The sequence below is a fragment of the Carcharodon carcharias genome, chromosome 11, assembly GCF_017639515.1.
Source record: "Carcharodon carcharias isolate sCarCar2 chromosome 11, sCarCar2.pri, whole genome shotgun sequence".
NCBI classification, from domain to species: Eukaryota; Metazoa; Chordata; class Chondrichthyes; order Lamniformes; family Lamnidae; genus Carcharodon; species Carcharodon carcharias.
The window spans coordinates 129,161,159-129,184,878 of record NC_054477.1 but is presented as its reverse complement, the minus strand read 5'-3'; the positions used below and the strand labels follow the sequence as shown (position 1 = coordinate 129,184,878).

Here is a 23,720-nt window from a genome sequence, read left to right as displayed (position 1 = left end):
TCCTACCAAACTTCACCTGTAACCACCATGTAAAAAATTATTTTAAACCCACAATAAAAGCAGAAAATTCTGGAAATACGTAGCGGGCAGGATTTTCAGCTCGGCGTGCAGGCACACGCCCGACATCCTGACGTCATCGTGCACACGCGCGATATTTTGGTTGGCGGATGCCATGAGTTGGCAGCGTGCCCACTGATAATTAAGAGGGCTGTCAAGTCCATTAATCAATTAATTAAAGTAAAATTTTCCCTGCCCGTCCAATCTTACAGTTGGCAGGCGGACGAATAGGCCAAGTGGCCTTTGCATTTTTTGCAAAACCTCATCCACGGGCGAGATGAGGTTTTGAACAGTGAGTAAAAGAAAAAAAATTAAACTCATTTTTAACATGTCCCTGCATGAGGGGACATGTTTTCCTTTTTGAAATTTTTATTTTTAATATTAAAATTCTTCAGCTCCCTGAGGCAGCTCTGTGCCTTCAGGGAGCTTTCACTGAGCACACCTGCCACATGCGCTGACTCTTCCCCGCTCGCCCTCCTCCTGCCCCCACCCAGCAGCACTGAGGTTTTCAATGCACTTTTCATGCTCGCTGTCCTTTAATTGGCCAGCCAGCATGAAATTGTGGGTGGTGGACCCACCCGCCTGATGAGGAGAAAATCCTCCCCAGTGAGTCTGGTATCATTTTGTGGAGAGAAAAACAGTTAATGCCCTGGATTTAGGCTCCAGGTGTGGGTAGCTCAAGTCGGGACATTTCCTGCCTCGCAGCATCTGCCTCAGGAGAAACTCCCTGAATGGTGCATCGTGTTTCCATGGGCAGGGCAGAAGCAGGATAGAGTCGGACCCACCAACTCCAGACACACATGTCAGGTGGCCACAGGAACTGCCAAATGTCGATGTGGGCCACTTAGAAGGACATCCTTGCCACTCACCAGCTTTTGTCCTTGCACCTTCTGTGCCAGCTTACCCAGTATCCACCACAGACAGACCTAGGAGCCATTTGAGATGAAATAAAGTTGAGTTATATATCACTATTACAACCTTCGCTATATTAAAAAAACACTCCCATTCATGAAAACTCACCCAAAACATTTAAATCCTCTCATGTACTTAATCTTTTCTAAAAACAAAGCGACTTGTATTCATGACCCCACATCAAATCCTTTAATAAGCTCCTTGAGCTGTCAATCAAACCATGAACTTAGGATCACCAACTGAGATAATGATAGGTTGTGGAAAGAAGTCAATCATTAATAATGACACAATGATAAACCTTGGGGTAATGTCAACAAACAGCTATTGTAACTGCTGGACCAGATTTTTTTTCAACACTCACTGATACAGGCAGGATATCCTTTTAACAGTTTTAAAAGGGCTGAGGATTTAAATAGCTTCACAGCTTGAGTTTCTTTTTACCTCTTACTGACTCAGGCAGGCTGCTTTTTTATATATTTAAAAAAGGCTGAGGACTTTTCAGCTTAAGTTTTTAATCTCTCATTAATCTCTCAAACAGGCTTTTTTAATTGTTAAAGGACTGGAGATTTAAATAATTTATTAGCTGGAAAGTTCTACAGACCTTGTCTGCCATTCAAGAGCCTTTAAGACTAACTAAATTTCCACACTGTGGTTTAAGGCCCTTGCTAAACAGAAAATGGTGTCTGCTTGAACTCAGCACTGAGTTCAAAAGGCCCTGCTGTGTTTGGATTCCCCTCATGTCATAGAGTTTTACAGCACGGAAAGAGGCCCCTCAGTTCATCGTGTCGGTGTCAAGCCCTTATCTACTCTAATCCCATTTTCCAGCACTTGGTCATGGGCAGGATGAGGTTTCCGTAATTAAATTAAAAAAATAATAATTTTTGGGCAGAATTTTTCAAATATACATGTTAATGTGAGTGAGTCTGCTATGTGGACATTTTTTCCGGAATTTGAAAAACTTTCTTCATTGGATGAAAATACTTCAGCTCCCTGAGGCAGCTTTCTGCCTTCAGGGAGCTTTCACTGTGCGCTACCCCACGCCTGCATTGACTTCAATGCTCACCCTCCTCCCGTCCCCACCCTGGCAGCGCTGAGCTTCTCAGCATGCCTTTCACACTGGCTGGCTGCTAATTGGCCAGCTAACATGAAATCATGGTCGGGGGCCAATCGTGGGCGTCAGGTCATTTCTCGGCCACTCCTGGACCCACCCACTGTGCCTGCCCAATGATCCGAAAATTCTCCCTCGGGTTTGTATTCAGCCTAGGCATGTTACATGGGCTGAATTTTCAGGAACATATTCCCACCGACTCCAGCAGCCCCAGTGCCACATTACAGTCTAACGAGCAGTGATTGAAATAAGACAGGAATTCCGCCCCTTACTCGGGAGGAAGCCCTGCCTTGGAGAGCTGCCAGCTATTGTAAAATTCTGGCCCATGAATTTTTATCTAGTGTTCAGCTGAGCTGTGGAGAGCAGCCAATTCCTAGGTTCGAACCCAACTCTGTGCTAATGTAACTGAGAGCTATTGCTAAAAGGCTAGTAACTGTTCATACATACACCATTTCAAAAGGGTCTTAATTCTCCGCAATATCTAATCAAGCTTATAATTGGGTTCCACAACCTGGATTTTGGAAGGAGTAATGGTTGGAGTTCCATAGTGTGTGTGTGCGCGTACGTGTTCGCGTGTGTGTGCACAATGGTTAAATCACGAACATTGCTCACTGTCGGATTCTTTCCTGATTCCTGGCCACTTATGCCACATGGCAGAGGGTGACTGGTACCAGTTAAGTAATACCCAGCTGATGACTCAACACCTCTGGGTGAGGTGAAGGGAGGGATATAGGTGTAAAAATTGACAGGTTTATTTTATTTTAATCATTGAAAAGATGCTGTTCAATTTTTGGGCGCAACTGTTTTATCTGTGAGGCTTTTAAATATTATCCTGGCCCTTACCTATTTTCTCTCTCTTCTTTCAAGAGATAGGGTTTAGGCTACTGCGCAAGAGAGCTGCCTCCTCCCTGATTAGAGATTAGGTATGCTCCTTATATCTTTCTTCCTCGAGATTATTATTGACTGAGTGCAGGACAAGATGTCATTTGTTTTCCTCACTAAATTAACAAGAATCCCTTTTCCCCCTGATTACAAATTTGTGCAAGATGGGAAATTGCACATTAGGAATTCCCCCACCTGTACCATTATTTATAGCATCACAATATGACATTAGATGCTGATTGCATCCTATTACCTTTGCCAAGAATATATAAGGCAGCAGTGTGGGGTGGATGGGGGGGGTGTCGGGTGGGTGGATGATGGGCAAGGTGTGTGCAGGATGTGGACACCAGGCCATATTTTATCTCTGTAAAGCATTTATCAGAGATGTACTGCAAAGCTTATGAAATCTGGTACATTTTGCAAATTGTTTCATTTGAATATTTGAAGGTCGTAAGTGTATTGGTGGCTTATACCGTTGTGAGTAAAATGCAACTGTTGCAGCGATTTAATGTTGAAAACATAAAGAACCTTTTGCCTAAAATTTTGTCAAGAATACTCCTCCTAAATGAGTCAGATAGCCTTACATTCAAGGTGTTTTCCTCACAGTTTACAGAATCCTTGCTGTGACCCTGACATACATTCTAGCCAAACCACTGATGTACATATTATCTCGCCTTACTTAACTGAGAAAATCTATAACCCTGATTTATATTTATGAGTTCTGCTGCACTCTTCTATTTGCATTCAATCCATAAATGCATTTATTTGCACATAATGTTTTTAGCCAGAAGGTTATTTCATATATTTCATAAATGAGAAAAGGCATTTTTCCTACCTCATAGGGTTATTTTCAAAGTGAGTTGGATGAAGAACAAGTTACTTATTCATCTTCCACTGAGAATATTGCACGTTTTCAGATACACCTCCCTTATTGCCCCGCAACCTCCCATCCCCCTTCTGGTTCTTGAATTTTGCATCGTAAAGTTGCCCTTCCTTGACAATATTATTCAATTTTATTTGTGCCTTCAAGTTGAAACAGTTTTCTTGATGCTTTATCTATAACTGACAGTGTAAACTAAAATTATATGGTGATTTGTTGCTTCATTTTCTTCTGGCGTGCTCTGAAAAAGAATCCTGCATCAATATATGATTTTCCTTGAGGATAAATTTAAAGTAGATGGGATTGGCTGTGCAGATAATTGTGCCATTTGAGTGGTAGGACTCAACCTCTTGCACATCATTCTCCATGTGCTGAGTTTCTGGTCTTAGCTGTGCTGTTGTGGGGAAATGCCAAGCATAAGATAGGTTCATTTACTCAGGGAGTTTAGAGAAAAGTTCCCCAGGTAGGCAATTTGCCCATTTGTCCTTTCAGCTAAAAATGATGCATAGCTCAGGGTGACCCATGAAAGCAGAAGAGGAGAAAATAGCTCAAATAAGGCAATATCACATCAAAGTCATTTTTTTAAAAAATTCAAGTATCTATTCAGCAACATATGTACACAATGCATGAGACTAATTACCTTAAGCTACCTTACCAGAACACCTATCCTGTCAGGAAGGTGCAGATGAAAATCTAAATGGTTTCATAAAAGAAAGTGAATAAACTGAAGGGAGTCAATCAGGTCTTTTTAACACACCTTTTAAATGTAGGCAGCACAGGGCAAGAGAGACTTTGTCAAAAGGCTGATAGCTGGTCACCCATGCACCACTCCAAGAGGACCTTGGTGCTCTGCAATATCGGAAGGTTATACCTTATCTTTGTTGAATGAAAGAAAACAGTTTAATACTTTCTACAAATATTGAGTCAGAGCAATATTCTACTGGAAAATATAGAACTCGTTTTAATGCTTTATCTGATTTAATGGTTTGATTGAATTAATTCCTTCTCTTTTCCCCAAGATATAATGATATCACAACTTGCTATTTGGTCACTACATACCTGCCATTAACTGATTGTACAACATGAAATAGGAAGTAAGTTTGATACTGACAGAGAATTAAAGGTTTATGCCAGTATTATATCAAGTAAGCAACAAGTTGAGCAGTTGGCCATAAAATCTCAGAGTACCCAGGATATTTCAGTAGCCAGTGGGGAAAGGGACTCCTGAGGATGAGGAAATCAATTATTGTTGTGGAATATTGATTGTTAGGTATTTAGAGAAGAAGGTATGTTGGCCTAACCATGAGAACATCTAGGTATGTTACCTTCCTGATGCAAAGGTGACTGATTGTCGATCATGGATGGATGATCTAATAAAGAAGCATGGTGCAAAACCTGTGATTTTAGTGCATGTTGGGTATATGGGCTAGGCAGAAGTCATCTGGTGGTCCTCCCAAAACCTTTTAGGAAACTGTGGGGAAAAAATCAAGCAAAGGGACTATGCCATAGCATTCTCTGAAATGTTACTCATGCTGTACAAAGGGGCAGGGAAGCAGGAGATATCAGTGCATTGCTAAGGCTGTGGTGTAGGTACTGAGACCTCCTGAAAGAAAGTAAGCTTATACCAACTGGATGAACTTAATTTACACAGAACAGCAAATGGGATATGGTAAGAAAGAATAGAGTGATACTGAAACCAAAAAGTTGGGGGGCAAAGGTGTATAGGATAGCCAGGAAGATTCAGTTAGGAAGCCATAAAATCATGTGTACAGCATAATATGGAGGACAAAAGCAAGTCCAATGAATTCAATGGTAAGTCAAGGTAAAATGTAGCAAGGGAAGAAGGAATCGCTTATGAATGGGGCACAATTGAATGAATAGAAAAGGTTATACACAAATAACAGATACACACATGTAACTCTAGCAACAGAAATATCTGAATCAGAAGAATAGAAAAGAAATGTCACTCTTAGCGGTATAATAGAAACTTGATGGGGGACCAGGCCTGAGAGTGGACCTGTGGGAGAGTGAGAGGAGTGACCCAAGACAAAACCAGGTCTGAGAGCGGTGCTGTGGGAGAGTGAGAGGAGTGACCCAAGACAAAACCAGGTCTGAGAGCGGAGCTGTGGGAGAGTGAGAGGAGTGACCCAAGACAAAACCAGGTCTGAGAGCGGAGCTGTGGGAGAGTGAGAGGAGTGACCCAAGACAAAACCAGGTCTGAGAGCGGAGCTGTGAGAGAGTGAGAGGAGTTACCCAAGAGAAAACCAGGTCTGAGAGCGGGACTGTGGGTAAGTGAGAGGAGTGGGGAGTCAGGAACCAGAGTTTCAAAATCAACAAAAAAAAATCAAGCAATGATGTTACAGCTAGCAGATAGGGGATTGGTTGATGAGTATTGCTGCTTTTGTTTGCTATTGAAGCTAGGGAGGTGTGGGAAGCTCAGAGCTAAGAATCTGTAAGTTACTATTACTTTTAATTTATCTATCAAATTAAAATAATTGATTGAAGAATAATTGTAACTAATTACAAAAGATGATGGACTCACAGCAAACAATCCATTTCAGATGAAGTGTCTTCATATGGTGCATCTTTGTTGGTGGCTGAAGAGGCCAATCCTTGAGAGGCAGGCCCTGCCACAATTGTCACACATGAAGCTTCAAGCTTTGGTGTTGGCGCCTGTTGCCAAGACGCTATACCCACTGCTCATCGTGGTGGTGCACACCACAAGAGTTGTCGCCATTTTCCTCTGTCATCAGCTTGTGATTTCCAGACATGATAATTGTTGTGTAGTTGCTTCATGTCACACCCACAAACATCCTTGAAGCAGAGCTTTGGATGTTCTAGTAGTCATCTGGCTCCAGCTACGTCACTAATCAGATAGTCCTTGGTGTGTAACCATCTTCCATCCTGCAGACGTGCCCGAGCCAACAAGGCCGCCTCTGTTTCATGAGTGCCAACCAACTTGGCAGCTCTGTCTTTGAGAGGACTGCTGCATTCATGATTTTGTCCTGCCAGGATATAACTAATTAAGTAATCAATAAAAAAGTGTTAAAAACAAAAAACTGCGGATGCTGGAAATCCAAAACAAAAACAGAATTACCTGGAAAAACTCAGCGGGTCTGGCAGCATCGGCGGAGAAGAAAAGAGTTGATGTTTCAAGTCCTCATGACTCTTCAACAGAACTGAGTGAATCTTAGGAAAGGGGTGAAATATAAGCTGGTTTAAGGTGGGGGGGGGAGAGAGAGAAGTGGGGGGGGGGTGCGGGGGTGGTGGTGTGGTTGTAGGGACAAGCAAGCAGTGATAGGAGCAGATAATCAAAAGATGTCAAAGACAGAAGAACAAAAGAACACAGAGGCGTTAAAGGTGGTGATATTAAGAATAGACGGTAGGGCACTCAAGGTACAGCTCTAGTGGGGGTGGGGTGGAAAGGCTAGCAGGGAATAAAAGATTTAAAAATAATGGAAATAGGTAGGAAAAGAAAAATCTATATAAATTATTGGAAAAAACAAAAGGAAGGGGGAAGAAACAGAAAGGGGGTGGGGATGGAGGAGGGAGTTCAAGATCTAAAGTTGTTGAATTCAATATTCAGTCCGGAAGGCTGTTAAGTGTCTAGTCGGAAGATGAGGTGCTGTTCCTCCAGTTTGCGTTGGGCTTCACTGGAACAATGCAGTAATCCAAGGACAGACATGTGTGCAAGAGAGCAGGGTGGAATGTTAAAATGGCAAGCGACAGGGAGGTTTGGGTCATTCTTGAAGACAGACCACAGGTGTTCTGCAAAGCGATCGCCCAGTTTACGTTTGGTCTCTCCAATGTAGAGGAGACCAATTTGGGAGCAACAAATGCAGTAGACTAAGTTGGGGGAAATGCAAGTGAAATTCTGCTTCACTTGAAATGAGTGTTTGGGCCCTTGGACAGTGAGGAGAGAGGAAGTGAAGGGGCAGGTGTTACATCTTTTGCGTGGGCATGGGGAGGTGCCATAGGTGGGGGTTGAGAAGTAGGGGGTGATGGAGGAGTGGACCAGGGTGTCCCGGAGGGAACGATTCCTACGGAATGCCGCCAGGGAGCGTGAAGGGAAGATGTGTTTGGTGGTGGCATCATGCTGGAGTTGGCGGAAATGGCAGAGGATGATCCTTTGAATGCGGAGGCTGGTGGGGTGATAAGTGAGGACAAGGGGGACCCTATCATGTTTCTGGGAGGGAGGAGAAGGTGTGAGGGCGTATGTGCAGGAGATAGGCCGGACACGGTTGAGGGCCCTGTCAACGACCGTGGGTGGAAAACCTCGGTTAAGGAAGAAGGAGGACATGTCAGAGGAACTGTTTTTGAAGGTAGTATCATCAGAACAGATGTGACGGAGGTGAAGGAACTGAGAGAATGGAATGGAGTCCTTACAGGAGCTGTAGTCGAGGTAGCTTTGGGAGTCAGTAGGCTTGTAATGGATATTGGTGGACAGTCTATCAACAGAGATTGAGACAGAGAGGTCAAGGAAGGGAAGGGAAGTGTCAGAGATGGACCATGTGAAAATGATGGAGGGTTGGAGATTGGAAGCAAAATTAATAAATTTTTCCAAGTCCCGCCGAGAGCATGAAGCAGCACCGATGTAATCATCGATGTACCGGAGAAAGAGTTGTGGAAGGGGGCCGGAGTAGGACTGGAACAAGGAATGTTCCACATACCCCATAAAGAGACAGGCTTAGCTGGGGCCCATGCGGGTACCCATAGCCACACCTCTTATTTGGAGGAAGTGAGAGGAGTTGAAGGAGAAATTATTCAGTGTGAGAACAAGTTCAGCCAGACGGAGGAGAGTAGTGGTGGATGGGGATTGTTTGTGCCTCTGTTTGAGGAAGAAGCTAAGGGTCCTCAGACCATCCTGGTGGGGGATGGAGTGTGGTTGATGTATGTCAGATGAATTATTAAAGCGAGAACTAGGTCAAATAAGGTAAGTTGAAATGGGAAGTAAAGAGAAAAATAAGACTGACAACGACAGAATATGAGAATGGTTGGCATGAAAGAGAACCCCAAAATCTTCTATTGACATGCCTTTTCTTTCCTTGTTCACCCTTCGAGGTGAAGATGACCATGTTCATATCTACAGTGTTTGGTAGGGTTCCAGTGGGTACATGGGTGACTGCTAAAGCCGTTCTGCGCCTACAATGTTATGCTGCAAATAAGACAGGATGCTACAGAGTTCTGTAGGAGTTTCTGGCTCAGGATTTCTTCTTCTTGCATTATCTCTTTGCTACTGGTATACGCTTGCTTTCAAAGGGGGGCACTCTGTTTTTTATTTGGTTGCCCCAGGTGCAATGGACCTGGGTGAGCTTCTTCCACAACTCAAAGTCAATATCAAAACTCTTAAGTGATGCTTCAGAGTGTCATTGTAGTGCTTCCTTTGACCACCATGAGAGAGCACACCAGACTAAAGCTCTTCATAGAAGATTTGCTTTGGTAAGTGAGTGTCAGGCATTCTGGCTTTATGACCAGCTCAACTTAGTTGTGACTGTCTCAGTATAGTGTGGATGCTTGGCGTGCCAGCTCAGGTGAGCACCTCAGTGTCTGACATTTTTGCCGTTTGGTCTTCAGAAGCTAACAAAGGCAGCTCAAATGAAAGTGCTTGAGCTTTTTGGCATGATGCTGGTACACAATCTATGTCTCGCATGTGTAGAGCAGGGTGGGCAGGATTATTGCTGTATAAACTTTCAGGTTGCTAGGCAGACTTACTCCTCTTCATTCCCAGACTGTAGTTTGAAGTCTGCAGAAGGCTACACTTGATTTGGCAATTCTTGCATGTGTCTTGCTGTCAGTATAGACAGCTCAAGAGAATTTGCTGCTGAGATAAGTGAATATATCCACTGCAGACAGGTTCTGGTCATCCACTGAAACCTTGGGCTCAAGATAGGCCTTTCCTGGAGCAGGCTAGTACATTGCTTCAGTTTTCTTTGCATTAATTGTAAAGCTGAAGTTGGCACATATGTTGGAGAATAAGTCTATGCTACATTGCATGTAAATAATAAGCTGGTAGTAAGAGGAGGAGCGGATTCTATTTGGGAAAGAATGGGTTATATTTGCTTACAGGTTCAGGGCAAGGCTGAATACTTAATGAGTACTTTGTACCTTCTCATACATACCCCTAACATTCTCTATATTGAAGATCTACTGGAAGATTTCCAATTGATATTATCTTCTCAGTCCAGCAGCTGCAAGAGAAATGCCACAAACAAAAGAGGCTACTATATATCCCTCCATCAATTTCATCAAGGCATTTGATCATGTGAGTAGAGATGGTCTTTTTAAGCAGCTGGGAGAAAATTGGCTGCTCGCCAAAGCTGCTCAATTTAATCTCTTTCCATGACAAGGTAATGGGTAAGATTATCTATGACAGGGCAACATCAGAACCCTTTGAGATCCTCAGTGGGGTCAAACAGGGTTGTGTTTTGTCACAAATTAATTCTTTGGCATGTTCTTCCCTTTGCTGCTGTCATATGCTTTTGGGTCATCTCCAGAGGGTGTCTACTTACATACGAGAACTGACGGAAGCTATTCCGCTTTGCTCACCTCTGATCCAACACAAAGGTGCACCAAGTCCTCATCAGGGATTCGATCTATTCTGACAGTGCCACACTAAATAGGATAAATGGATCTTTTTCAGATTGGCAAACTTTAAGTAGTGGAGTGCCACAGGGATCAGTGCTGCGTCCTCAACTATTTACAATCTATATCAATGACTTGGATGAAGAGACTGAATGTAAGGTTGCTAAAGTTGCTGATGACATAAAGATAGGTAGGAAAGTAAGTTGTCAAGAGGAGGTAGAGAATCTGTAAAGAGATATAGACAGGTTAAGTGAGTAGACAAAAATTTGGCAGATGGTAGTAAAATGTTAGTAAATGAGAACGTGTCCATTTTGGCAGGAAGAATAGAAATGTGTACAATTTAAATGGAGAGAGGTTGCAGAACCCGATGGTACAGAGCGATCTGGGTGTCCTGGTACATGAATCACATGAAGTTAGAATGCAGCTACAGCAAGTGATTAAGAAGGCAAATGGAATGTTGTCGTTTATTGCAAGGGGAATGGATTGGAAAAGTATCTGTGCAGGGCCTTGGTGAGACCACATCTAGAGTACTGTGTACAGTTTGGTCTCCTTATTTAATAAAATATATATTTGCTTTAGAAACAGTTCAGAGAAAGTTTACTTGACTCATTCCTGGGATGAAGGGTTTATCTTATGAAGCAAGATTGAACAGGTTAGGCTGATACCCATTGGAGTTTAGAAGAATAAGAAGCGACCTTATTGAGACGTATAAGATTTTGAGGGGATTGTACAGGGTGAATTCCGGGATGATGTTCCCTCTTGTGGGGGAAAGTAGAACTCAGGGACATAGTGTAAGAATATGACAGTGGTGAGGAGAATATTTTTCTCTCTGAGGGTCATTAGAGTGTGGGATTCTCTTCCCCAGAAGGTAGTGGAGGCTGGGTCTTTTAAATTTATTCAAGGCTGAGTTAGACAGATTTTTGTTAGACAAAGGAGTCAAGGCTTTATGGGGTGCAGACAGGGGAAAGTGCAGCTGAGACCACAACCAGATCAGCCATGATCTTATTGAATGGCGGAGCAGGCTCGAAGGACTGAATTATCTACTCCTGCTCCTAAGTCCTATGTTTCTAAGAGAATGAATAGTAAATTGGATGATAAAATCTATTCAGAAGGGTTTTAGATGGAGTGAGGTACATTTTACAACACAAGATAGCCTAAGGCTACAAAGAACCAGGACATCAGAGAGCACATGGAAGAAAATGAATCTCTCTGTATGGAGCTAAATAAAGGAAATAAGTGGGAATTTTTCCTGAGTGCTGGTCCAGACAGCTGATATTGATGAGCAATTTGGCAGGTAAATAATGATTGCATCTAGCAAGGTATCATTTTAACAACAGGATACTTCATTAACAGATATTGAATGAGTTTGATAAGTTTCAGCAGCAAGATGTCAGGAATTACTGGATGAGGTAAGAAGATAACATACTGTCGGGACTAGAAATGAGATGTAGTTGAGTTAATATTGACCAATACGAAAGACATAATTTAAGGTGTTGAAGCTGGGGAACAGCTGGAGACTGGTGATCATAGAGTCATTAGGCTTATAATACAGAAAGGAAAGGGGGAAAAAAAAGTAGCATTATCATTAGATCATTGAACTTTGTGAAGTGCATTTTAGAAGAATGTGTGCAGATCTAGGAGAAGAATAGGGGTGCAATGTAAAAGAAGATGGATTGGCAACTACACATTTTTTCATTCTTGGGATGTGAGCATTGCTGGCAAGGCCAGCATTTATTGCCCATCCCTAATTGCCTTTTGAGAAGATGGTGGTGAGCTACCTTCTTGAACTTCTGCAGTCCATGTGAGGTAGATACTTTCATAAAGCTGTTTGAGAGGGAGTACCAGGATTTTGACTCTGCAACAGTGAAGGAGCGATTCACTGTTCCCACTCCTGATGAAGTGTGATTGAAGGGGAATTTGCAGGTTGTGGTGTTCCCAGATGTCTGCTGCCCTTGTCCTTCCAGGTGGTAGAGGTCACGTGTTTACATGGAACAGACTGAAGAAGGTAATTGATAGGGTAATGGTATATATATTTATATATAAAACCAGGAATTGTAGGAAGAATAGAAGGCAGGACTGAATGATTTGTATACAGTTCTGGAGTCTTCACTACAGGAATTATGTAGCTGAGTTGGAAGGTATGCAGAGAAAAGCTGCTTCAGCGATTAAGAAAATAGAGAATACAGCCTGTGGGGGCAGACTCAAAAACAATGGTTTCCTTGGAAAGGTGAGACTATGATTAGAAATATCCAATGCATGAGGCTGGGTGATGTAGAGAATTTAATACAGGGTAGCAGAACAGAGGAATATAAGAATTAAGTGAAATAGGAACATTCCAAGTTAAAATAGCATTACTTCACTGAGGAGAGAATAAGTTTTTAGACCAACTTCTTAAGTGAGGTTTTAGACCAAGTAACTTACATCTTTAAGGTCAAATTAGACAAGTATCTTGAAGAGAAATATATCATTGGTTACAACTGCTGGAGAGCAGGAAGGCAGACTAGACGAAACTATGGTCTTTTCCTATCTTGAGGTTTTCTGTTTTTATGTGGAATTCTGCAGTTTGAAAAAAGGTTTAGGACAGTTTCAAACAGCACAGAACATTGTTGGCTTATCTCCTTTAACAGTTATTGTATTTTTGTATCTGAACAGGAGCTTCAGTTCCAATCATAATTAAGAATATGTTGTACATTTACTGATGTCTAAAGTGGAGAGATTTTGCTTTTCAGTCATAGGTTGTGCTTCATGTTTTATGTTTAATTAGATGGTAGTGTCCTTAGAAGGCTGCTGCCAGTGAAACTGAAGGATTATAAATCTTTGCTGTATGATGGATAGGTGTTGGTAATGGCCCCTGGCCACTTTTTCACCAGGGTATGTTATATGAGACAAGGGGAGATCATTCAAAATAATTAACCAGAAGTAAAACTATATTAGCTGAGTCTTTTGTGGAGTGACAGTCACTATCGGATTGCCACTCCATTCCTTTTCACTTACCTTAGACTGGGGCTGCACCTCTCGTGCTTGGACTTCGGACCTGCGCCTGCTGAGAAATGAGCAGTGTAGTTGCTCCTTGAATCCCTCAGTGAAGTGCAGGATCGTGGGAGTGATGCCACCTTTTTAAAACACTTGCTGCTGTAAACCGCTAAGTTTAAATGTCTTAGCCATTTGAGGAGCTAAGAGAGAAGGTAAGTGTTTAAGAGGGTAGGATGGTTGGGGATTGGTTGAGTGGTCAGAGGAGGTTGTCGGGTGGTAGGGGTAGTCATGTGGTTGGGACTGTAGTCGGGGCTTGGAGGTTTTGGGGATTAATAGTGGGTTGGGGGTGGTCGGGAGGGTAATTGGGTGGTTGGGGGAGTAGTCAGGGAGTGGGGGATAGTCAGGTGGTCGGGGGGCTGGTTGGGAGGGTAGTCAGAGGGGTGGGGTGGTAGTCAAGGGTTGGAGGTTGTAGTCAGGGGGTCCAGTAGGGGGTGGGGGGGGGGGGGGTGGGGGGTGTTCAGTACCATTGTTACCCAGGATTTAGAACTGGTTTTAATCCTTCTAACTTTTCCTGGGTAACTGTCCTGCTCAGAGAATCAGAATCATCCAAAGTCTCTGACTTTGACTCAGAGTGTTCCAGGTGCAGGGGAATTTTTCAATAGAAGTTGAAACTTCCCGAGCAATTCACGTGCAGTCCTTTCATAAAGTCTTCCTAGGGGTCCTCCAGTGCATTCTTCCGGTGTACCTCCAGGGTACAGCCTTTCCGGGAATGGAAGATCTGGGCCTATAAGTTTAGTGGACCAGTAACATATTTTCATGAAGATTCAGCTTGTAAAACAATAATTAAGTCACTTAGTCATGCAAGTACTTCTCACTAATTACAGTGATTAAGCCTAAGTTCAGCTACAGAACCAGTCACTAGAAAGAGCCTGAGAGTGTAGTGAGGTGGAGTAACTCTTGCTTTTCATTGGTTTTCTTTTCCATCTGGGTTCCATGGCACAGTTGTTTGGAATACCAACACTACCACTAGCAAGTGATGGATACTTTCAGATTTCTCGGTTGCCTATGTGATATTTGTTAGCTCATTTGAATTTTGGTTTAGCTAAAGACTAAAAAGATGAATATTTTAGAATACTGGCTTTCTCTTACCATTAAGAAAGGATAGAAATGGAGGGATTGGCATTTTCAGTATTGTATTGTTCACACCCATCTATTGGTGTCAGCCAACACTCAGTGGTAACACTTGCTTGTGTTTCAAGTCGCACTCCGCAGATCCAAGCACATGATCTAGGCTGGGGGAGCGCCACAATGCCAGTGATGTCCTCTCTCAGCTGAGGTCTAAAACCCCAAGTCCTCTCCTGCCCTCTGAGGTGGTTGTAAAAGACCTGACAACAACAACTTATATCTATATAGTACCTATAACGTAATGAAATGCCCCAAGGTCCTTCACAGGAGCATTATAAAACAAAATATAACATGAGCCACGTAAGGAGATTTTGGGTAAGATGACGAAAAGTTTGGCCAAAGTGGTCAGTTTTAAGGAGTGTCTTAGAGGAGGGAGTTGAGGCAGAGAGGTGTTTGGAGGGTATTCCAGAGCTTGGACTTAGGTAACTAAAGGCGCAATTAAAATTGAGATGCACAAGAGGCCAGAATTAGAGGAGCGCAGATATCTTGAAGGATTGTGGGACTGGAGGAGATTACAGAGATGGGAGGGGTGGGGCCATGTAGAGATTTTAAAATCAACCAGCATCACTTAAAAAAAGATTCTCTTTCATGTCATTATTTGTTTTGGGGCCTTGCCATGCACAATTTAGCTGTCACAGTTTCTGGCATTGCAACAATGATTTCACTTCAAGTAGTACTTAGCTGGCTGAGGTGAAGAAAAACACTATATAAATGCAAATTCTTTTTTTTTGATCTCCAGACTTGTATTATGTTTCCTGGAGACACTGATAGCTTGTAAAAAGATATTTGAATTTCCAGTGACTGATTGATTGATTGGAAAAATCACACAATAGCAGCATATTACAGGAGGGAGGAAGCAAAGTCGCCGTGGAGCTGAACTGCTCTACGTCAGCCTGACTCACAGCCATAATGCACTGTGGGTAGACTAAATAGGTCAGTGTTGGACTTCCGCCCCTCACTGGGGAGGAAGTCCCACCCTGGGGAATTGTTGGCCAATCGGATTAACTGGGAGCTCTATCATTCTCAGCAATGCGAAGAGGGCATGCGTGGGCACTGCTGGGTCTGTAAGCAGGCCCACAAAAAAGGCCCAATGGATCCTGGAGTAAGGTAAGTCTGTGGTATTGGACGGGGAGGGCAGTTTAAGGGAAGGGGTAGGGGTGTGAGAGTAGAGGGTTATAGAAAGCAGGCAGGTAAGAAGCAAATGGGGTACTATCTTAGGTGTGGCTGCCCCCAATGCGAAAAGGGCAACCCCCATACCACCCTTCTTTCCTGACATTTGAAAACATTTTGAAAAAAATCAGCCTGCCTGAGCCTGTCAACTACCCAAGCTAACCATATTATAGCATGGGCAGCGTATTATTGGGGATAGTTGCCTTGTTAACAAGCTCAATTGACCCTTGATTATTTAAATATGGCAGGTGGACTGCCAGTTTCAGTACCCAGCCACCCCCCCCCCCCCCCACATATTATGAGGATGAGCACAAGGATGGATGTGAAGATGGTGGGGTGGGCACCTGCCCTATTTGACATGCCCGCCCCACCAAGAAAACACCCAGTGGGGGCACGGAAAATGCAACCCAAGATTTCAAGTTTTAAGTTTTTTACCTTAACAACAAACTAGATGCAACATTTTCAAAACACGGTTCAGTAGGCAACATATACTCTAAACTACAGAAACATTTCCCCCATTTAATTTTTAGAATGACTGAAAATCCCTCGCCACGGTTACACTTTAATCTGTCCTGTAAGTGGATACTTTATTCCCCCAGAACCAGCCCAAAACTATCCTTGGCTCCCAATGGCCTACTTCTTCTTTACTTTCCAAGTCAGATAACTTTTAATCCCTGAACTGACTTTCACAGTGAGGGTTACCCAAGAGAGTCCTCCCTTTAGTCAAAGCTAGGTGAATCTTCCAGCCTTGTTTAAATCCTCAATGGCTTGGTATCTTCAATCTGAGTGCAAGCTCCCACCTACCTTCTGCGTGGTGAATAATTAAGGCAGCATTTTCTCTGTTTCAGGTGCAGAAATAGCTGCCCTTCCCTCTCTCTCTTTCTCCTTCTCCCTCCCTCCCTCCCCCTCTCTCTCTCTCTTTCTTTCTTTCTCTCTCTTAGACTCTTGCAGACTGACCTGTCTCTGAGGTTAAGGGATATTTTAAGAAAAACAATGTAACCCATCCCTACAGTGGCTTGCTATGGACTCTTACACTCCCAAAGCCCATCTCCATGACAACGTGAGTCATACGGGCCTTGTATCCAGGTAGAAATGCTAATTAACACCCCTCTCGACCCCGAATGAAATAGACAGTTTAAAGTGTAACTGTCTATAAACCTGAAATTTGTAACACTGCTATGTGAGACCTAGGCCTGAATCTCGGTGGGCCTGGGAGTGGACGGGAAATGGGACACCGGCCGTGATCGACAGCTCAGTGCTGCCAAGATGGGGACAGGAAGAGGGTGGGTGCCAAAGTAATTTAAGGTGTGGCTTTTAGAGAGCTCCCTGAAGGCAGACAGCTGCCCCAGGGAGCTGCAGACCTCCACAGACTAAAGGGCATGACAGAAATGCTGCAACATATGTCTGTGCAGCACAATCAAGCACCTGAAAGCATACCTCATAACAAAACCACTCCCCAGATATCTCTTTTAGTTTATTTCCCGACAGAGATTTCATCCCGCCCTGGATCAATGTTTGAGCAAAAATTTGAATGCCGCCTGGGAGAATGGCCTGTCTAACAACAGTAAATGTGGACAGGCCATGTAATATCACTGTGATTACATCATTAATGGGTTTAATTTCCCACTTAATTGCCAGCGAGTGCACGCGGCAGTCAGAAGCATGCCTGCCGTGTGAAATATCGTGCAAGTGCGAGATGATGTCAGAATGCTTATCCGCCGTCATCTCACACTATTTCACATCTGTTTGGGTCAGGTGTGCACCCACAGGATGTAAAATTCTGGCCCTGGAGACGAATAGTCTAACCACAACCAACATTGATGTTCTTGCCATTGTCTACACGTATGAAGATCTTGACCTTCTTCCCAGTAAATTGATCCAGCCCCTTCTTTACTTGGCTTGTAACTCCACAATGTGACAAAAGCAAACATATATTAAAAAGCAGTGCAGAGTTTGATCATTAGAAAACAGATATGCTTACACCACCAGTATACTACATGTCATATTCATAAGTTTACACATGGACTGAGCTTGCATGGAAGCTTCTGCAACTGTCTTTCACTTATTTAAAATGGATACTGATGAACTGTTAAGATGGCTGCCAATAGGTCAGGTGACCTTTGCTTATTCAACACAGACTATCAAGCTTCCAGAAGGTTCTGAATTGAATTATCATGTGTGGGGGCCTTCCCTGGAATGCACAAACCAAGACAAATGTTATCTGTGGAATTCGCACCTTCCATTCTTTGAAGCTTACTCAAAACATGGACTCCGACACGCTATGGCTTTAAGTTTGCAGGACAGGAAAGTTGGTGAGACCGGTTATCCATTAGTTGAGTGTGAAAGATTAACTTCTACCTCCTGTTGTATATCAGTGGCCTTTTAGTTTTAAGCCATCCTGGGTGGACAATGGTTGTTGACCACGTGACCAAAACTGGCTTCTGATACTGAGTTCTTTTATTATCCCAAGACCCAGAAGAGATCTGGACAAACTGCAGAAGAACACTGATAAGACAACAGCTACAAAGAAAGGCTGTGCCATCTTTTCCTTTTTAAGAACCATTAGTTAGCCAGTTTGAGAGCTAGACTCTGAAACTAGCTGCACGTCATGAAGCAGCCATAGTACTAAACCTGTTCCAGTTTCAAAGTTCACCTGAGAATCAACCTCCTGGATATTCAACTACAAGAAACCTTGTGACCTGCTGTGAACCTTTTGCTTTACAAGATCCTAATTTTTTCAACTTTAAATCATCGATCCATTCGATAAACTATAGGCTTGGCACATGAGAGAGTGGAAGTTGTAAGTCAGAGACTGAAGGAACTGCAGTCTGTAAAGGTGCACTATCTTCTACCATATCCATTCTGTTTGTGTGTGTGTGTGTGTGTGTCTGAAAAAAAGTGAGAGAGAGACTGAGTGTGTGATGTGTTAATTCAGGGTCGGTCTGTGAGAATAAATAACCTTCTTAATTTTAAACTCACCAAAACTTGCTACTGAATTATTTAACTGGAATACACACACCAAGGGAAAAAATACACAGCTCTTTCCAAACAAAACATACTGATTATGGGCAATAAGAACCAAATACGTTCTGTCTGTGACATAACTGAAGATAGGTAACATGTCAAGAAGGGAATCAACAGGCAATTTTATTAATTTTCTGGTCCACACTCAATTTTGCTAAATAGGGCTCATAGTTCATTGAATAAGATCATTCCAGTTTAATTATTCTTCATATTTAAGCCACTTACAATTTAGCATTTAGGTTTTTTGTGTATGCATGGGTCTTTTTTATAATGGCCCAAATCTTCTGGCTCTGGATTGGTGGAGATTGGACATACGTCAGGAGATATTTGTCAGGACCCTATGGAAGTTCTGATGCATGGACATTTGTGGGAATTGCCCAGAAAGTTTAAACTTCTGATGGGCTGATTCTCTGCTGCCCAGGACCCTGTGGAAATATCTCCCACCCTGAGATTAGGGCGAGGACTCGTGCTAGATACATAAGAATTACCTGTATAGCTACTCTGGAAATGTTAGACAGTTCAAAACCTGGTTCAACAGCTGGGCCAGACCCAACTGCCCCTAGACCAACTGATTAACCCCCGACTGCCTGACTACCCCCCTGACCAGACCCGACTAACCAATGACCCAACTGGACTGCTCCCCAATCCAACTGCCTCCAAACCTGACCTGACTACCCCTGACCAGAACTGACTATCCCCTGAAACCGATTACCCTGACAACCGCCCGGCTAGACCCCAGCAAGAATCGACTACCCCCTTACTTGATATGACTACCTACTGACTACCTGACTACTCCCCTGAATAGACCCGACTAACAAATGACCAAACCCCACCACTCCCCAACCCAACTGCTCCACCAAACCTGACCCGACTGCCCCTGACCAGACCTGACTATCCCCTCAAACCAACTACCCTGAAAAACACCCGGCTATCCCCCAATCAGATCCCACTACCCTACCACCCCCCGACCCCCTTCCCCCCCCCCCCCCGCACCTGGCCAGAATCAACTACCCAGACCAGTGCCAACTACCTCCCCAAACAGACCCAGCTGCACCTCAACCACCCGACTAACCTATCCCGACCAGATCAGATTAGCTATCCTCCGCCGGCCAGACCTGACTACACCTCCCCACCAAAAACTGCTACCTCACGACCAGACCCAACTACTCCTGGTCAGATCCAACTACCCCCGACCACCCAACTACCCCTCCAACCAGACCCGACAATCCTCTGACCAGACCCGACTGTCCCTTGACTAATCGACTACCACCTCCTCTCGCCCACTTCTCACACACACACACACACACAGACACGCCGCTGTGCCCCCCCCCCACTACCCTGACCTGGCTTGACTACATCCTGACTAATTGATTTTAATTGATTATGCACCCGACCAGACATGACTAGCCCCTGACCAACTGACTACCCCCAACTGGACCTGACAACCCCACCCCCCCACCACCAGCCCCCGAATCCACTTGACTAACTCCCACCCCTCTGAACCAACCCAACTATCCTCTGATCTGACTGGACTCCTCTTAATCAGGCATGACTACCCTCCGACCACCTGACTACCCCTCCTGAACAAACCCAACTACCCCCTGAACACCTGACTGCCCACTGACCAGACCCAACTACCCCTGACTAATCAATTACCCGCCCAACCCGACCTGACTACTCCCAAACACTTGACTGCCATCCGACCTGACTACCAACTCCCCCACGGACCTACATTACTCACCTACCCACTCACCCAGCTGCCCACCTACCCATTCACTCACTCACCCATTCAGCCAGATACTTACACATTCATGCAGGCATTCAGCTAAACCTTATTCATTAAAACACTGGACCTTTAAAAACTTACCTGAATACAGCAGCTGGTGCTCTAAGAAGGGGGTGTGTCCTCTCCTTCCCCTGACATTCACTACATTTACTTGGGAAACGCTGTGCTGTCCATTTCTGCTTTAGCCAGGATTGGAAAAAATGGGCAAGATGTTCGGGTCGGGAAAATCTTCACGGGCAGCAGCATTGCCATTGACCGGAAGATTCAGGCCATTACTCCTGTCCCCAAATTGTTTGATGGTTAGAGTAATCATATCAACAATGTCGCATGGAGACAGCTTCCTTCGGAGATGTATTTCACCAAAAATGAAAAGGAAATCCAATTTCAGTTTTGAATTGGTTGATAAATGACCATCCAGTGTGACCTTTTCCAAAATCAGCTTTGTATCACTATGCTGGTTACTGGATTTAATTGCAGCCCTAATATTTAACCTACATCAGTTGGAAGAAATAGATCTTTGAATTTCAAAAATTTGGCAATCAGTACAGTTAAAATTTCAACTTTTTTGCCCCTTTGGTGTTCATGAGTTTCCTAAGCAATTTTAAAAAAAACATTCTTTTTAGATTGCAATGGTGTAGGTTTTCAGGTGCTTTCTATAAAGCAGGATGATCCTCTTAGGAAGACTGATCTGAAAATAATAAGCTTCTTCACCTTCTTTTAACAAATTGAGAAAAGGCTGAATGACAAAATAGAAATGACATTTACTCTCTTCTTTCAATCACCCAAGTCTGTTTTCAATTTGAAAAGACAGTATGCATTATGTGTCCATTATTGTTTAAATTTCGTCTGGAGTAAAAATCTCTTTAACCGCAAAGTCTAAACCCGAGTGAAAATAGAAACAATTGAAACCTGTCAATGTTCTTTAGAAAAAAACAAATTCAACAGGACTTGGGGAGATAGCTACAACGTGAAACAAGTCCACTAGAACTGTGGTAACATCCGATGACCTATGGAAACCGCTATTTCCTTACAAGGCTCACTTCGTACAGCCATATGAATTCCGATCAGAAGCCCAGAGTTCTTATTACTAAGTAGCTAATTTTGTTCTCAATTTGTTTGCAGGGGAGCATCTGCGAATATGTACACAAGGTTATACATGCTGCACCTCAGAAATGGAGGACAAGCTGAGCCAACAAAGTAAATTGGAATTTGAAAACATGGTAGAAGAAACAAGTCATTTTCTGCGCACAACATTTGTTTCCAGACATAAGAAGTTTGATGGTGAGTACATTGGCAATTTTGAAATTTTGTCTTTCCACAGCCTTTAGTGTTTGAAGTCTGATGCACACTTTTGGGATTCTTGCTCTTTAGTGTAAATATTGGAAGGAATCTAAAAACACATCATAATTTGAAGCTGCTTTATTTCTTTGTTATCCAATATTATGTGATTCCAGACCACAAGGTTGTATCGCCAATAACATTCTCTCTAAGGATCCCTTTTCCCTCTTACTTCTATCTTGAGTCTAGGCTCAGTGTCTGGAACAATTTACCTCACAAAGATATCATTTTCTACTGCAGAAAAAAGATGTCATTCTGTAGCAGAATGTGCCTATTACCAAGGACATTAATAGTTGTCAGTGAATTACTAGAAATTAATCCAATTAAAGGCTTTAGACAATGTCATTAACTCCAAAGAAGAAGCAGGGTCTCTGCTGAGCTGGATTAATATTTGTAATTCACTGACAGACCTGTTGGGATTGATCTTGGCATTGTCTTGGCTTCCCGATTTTTAAAAAAATTTCCATTGAAGTCAAATTATGACCTAAATGGTTGACTCAATTTATGTTCTAGTTGTATGCTTATCAATGGCCAGGAAAGTTGGAGAACTGTGCAAGTGTGCTTATAAATATTGCTTTCGCGTTATGTACAGAAGATTTCACACCAGTATCCAAATGCTAGTAAAATTTTAATTTCTTAAAGAGGTTTTAGGGCAGTCAGATCGTTGTTAACATTGACATGAATAAACATGAAGTTTGAGAAGTCACCAGGCAGCTGGAACACAATGCTAGAAAAAGGGTGACTATCTCCTGAAAATGGGTAAGTTACCAGGCCCAGGTGAAATCCACCCAAGACTGCTAAGAGAAGCAGAAGAAGGAATAATGGAGGCTCTGACCATCATTTTCCTATCCTACCTGGCTATAGGCAGTGCCAGAGAACTGGAGGACTGTGAACAATGTGCCATTGTTTAAAAAAGGAGGAAGGTAATTACTGGCCAGTAAGCCTAAACTCAGTGTTGGGCAAATGATTTTTTAAAATTCTGAGAGACAATGTAAATCATAATATAGAAAGACACGGATTAATCAAGCATGGATTTATAAAGGGAAAGTCATGTCTGACTAAGTTAATTACATTTTATGAGGACATCCATTCAACAAGGCACTAGATTCAATCAAATGTAGGGGAAGTGGAAATAAATGCCACAGAGGTTGTTGGATCTTTGTTCGCTGTTTTCTTAAAGATCAGTGGTAAGCACCAGCACTTCAAAATTGACTGTGAAAGCCAAGGCATTAAAATACAATTTTTCGTTGAAAGCTTATTAAGTGTTTGGACGGAGTACATATTCACTAGGCTCATAATGTGGAAAATAAATCACTTTGGGTTCATAGCTTATGGTTACATTGTTGAGTTACCTCATTGTTGTTCCTTATAGAGATACTTATCTATGGCTAATCATAACACATGCTCTATATAGAATCATATAATGATTACAGCTCAGCAGGAGGCCAAACAACTTTCACTGATCAACCTTGACATAAATCATGTAATTGAATATATTGTAATGGGTGTTCAGTTCACCATTGCATATGAGAGCAGTCACTCAATCCTAACCTCATAGAAGAAATCAGTGCCTCTACACACTCCAGCTGAAAGCAATTGTGAAAATGATAAAATGGCATATGCAACAATATTTCCTTTCATAATACACTGAAGGATACTTATTGAGCTTGAGCTTGAGCTACATCCTTGTTTTTTCATCATTATTGCACTAGAGCCTATTGAGACACTGGTATCTGTTTCAGCAACTGCGTCAGGATTCAGGGCATGAAAGAAACAGGCGTATAGCTGTACATAGCTATGATGGTGTTCTCCATTACTGTTGT

At 42.9% G+C, this 23,720-nt stretch overlaps 1 protein-coding gene across 1 annotated transcript in view; it reads left to right on the top strand.

The window, feature by feature from the left end:
* The window catches only part of LOC121284092 (glypican-6-like), a 1,135,979-nt gene that overhangs the window by 307,600 nt on the left and 804,659 nt on the right, over nt 1-23,720 (top strand). Inside the window, exon 2 of the mRNA XM_041199159.1 lies at nt 21,682-21,840. Within this exon, the coding sequence (XP_041055093.1) occupies nt 21,682-21,840 (159 nt within the window). The remainder of the gene's footprint in view (nt 1-21,681; nt 21,841-23,720) is intronic.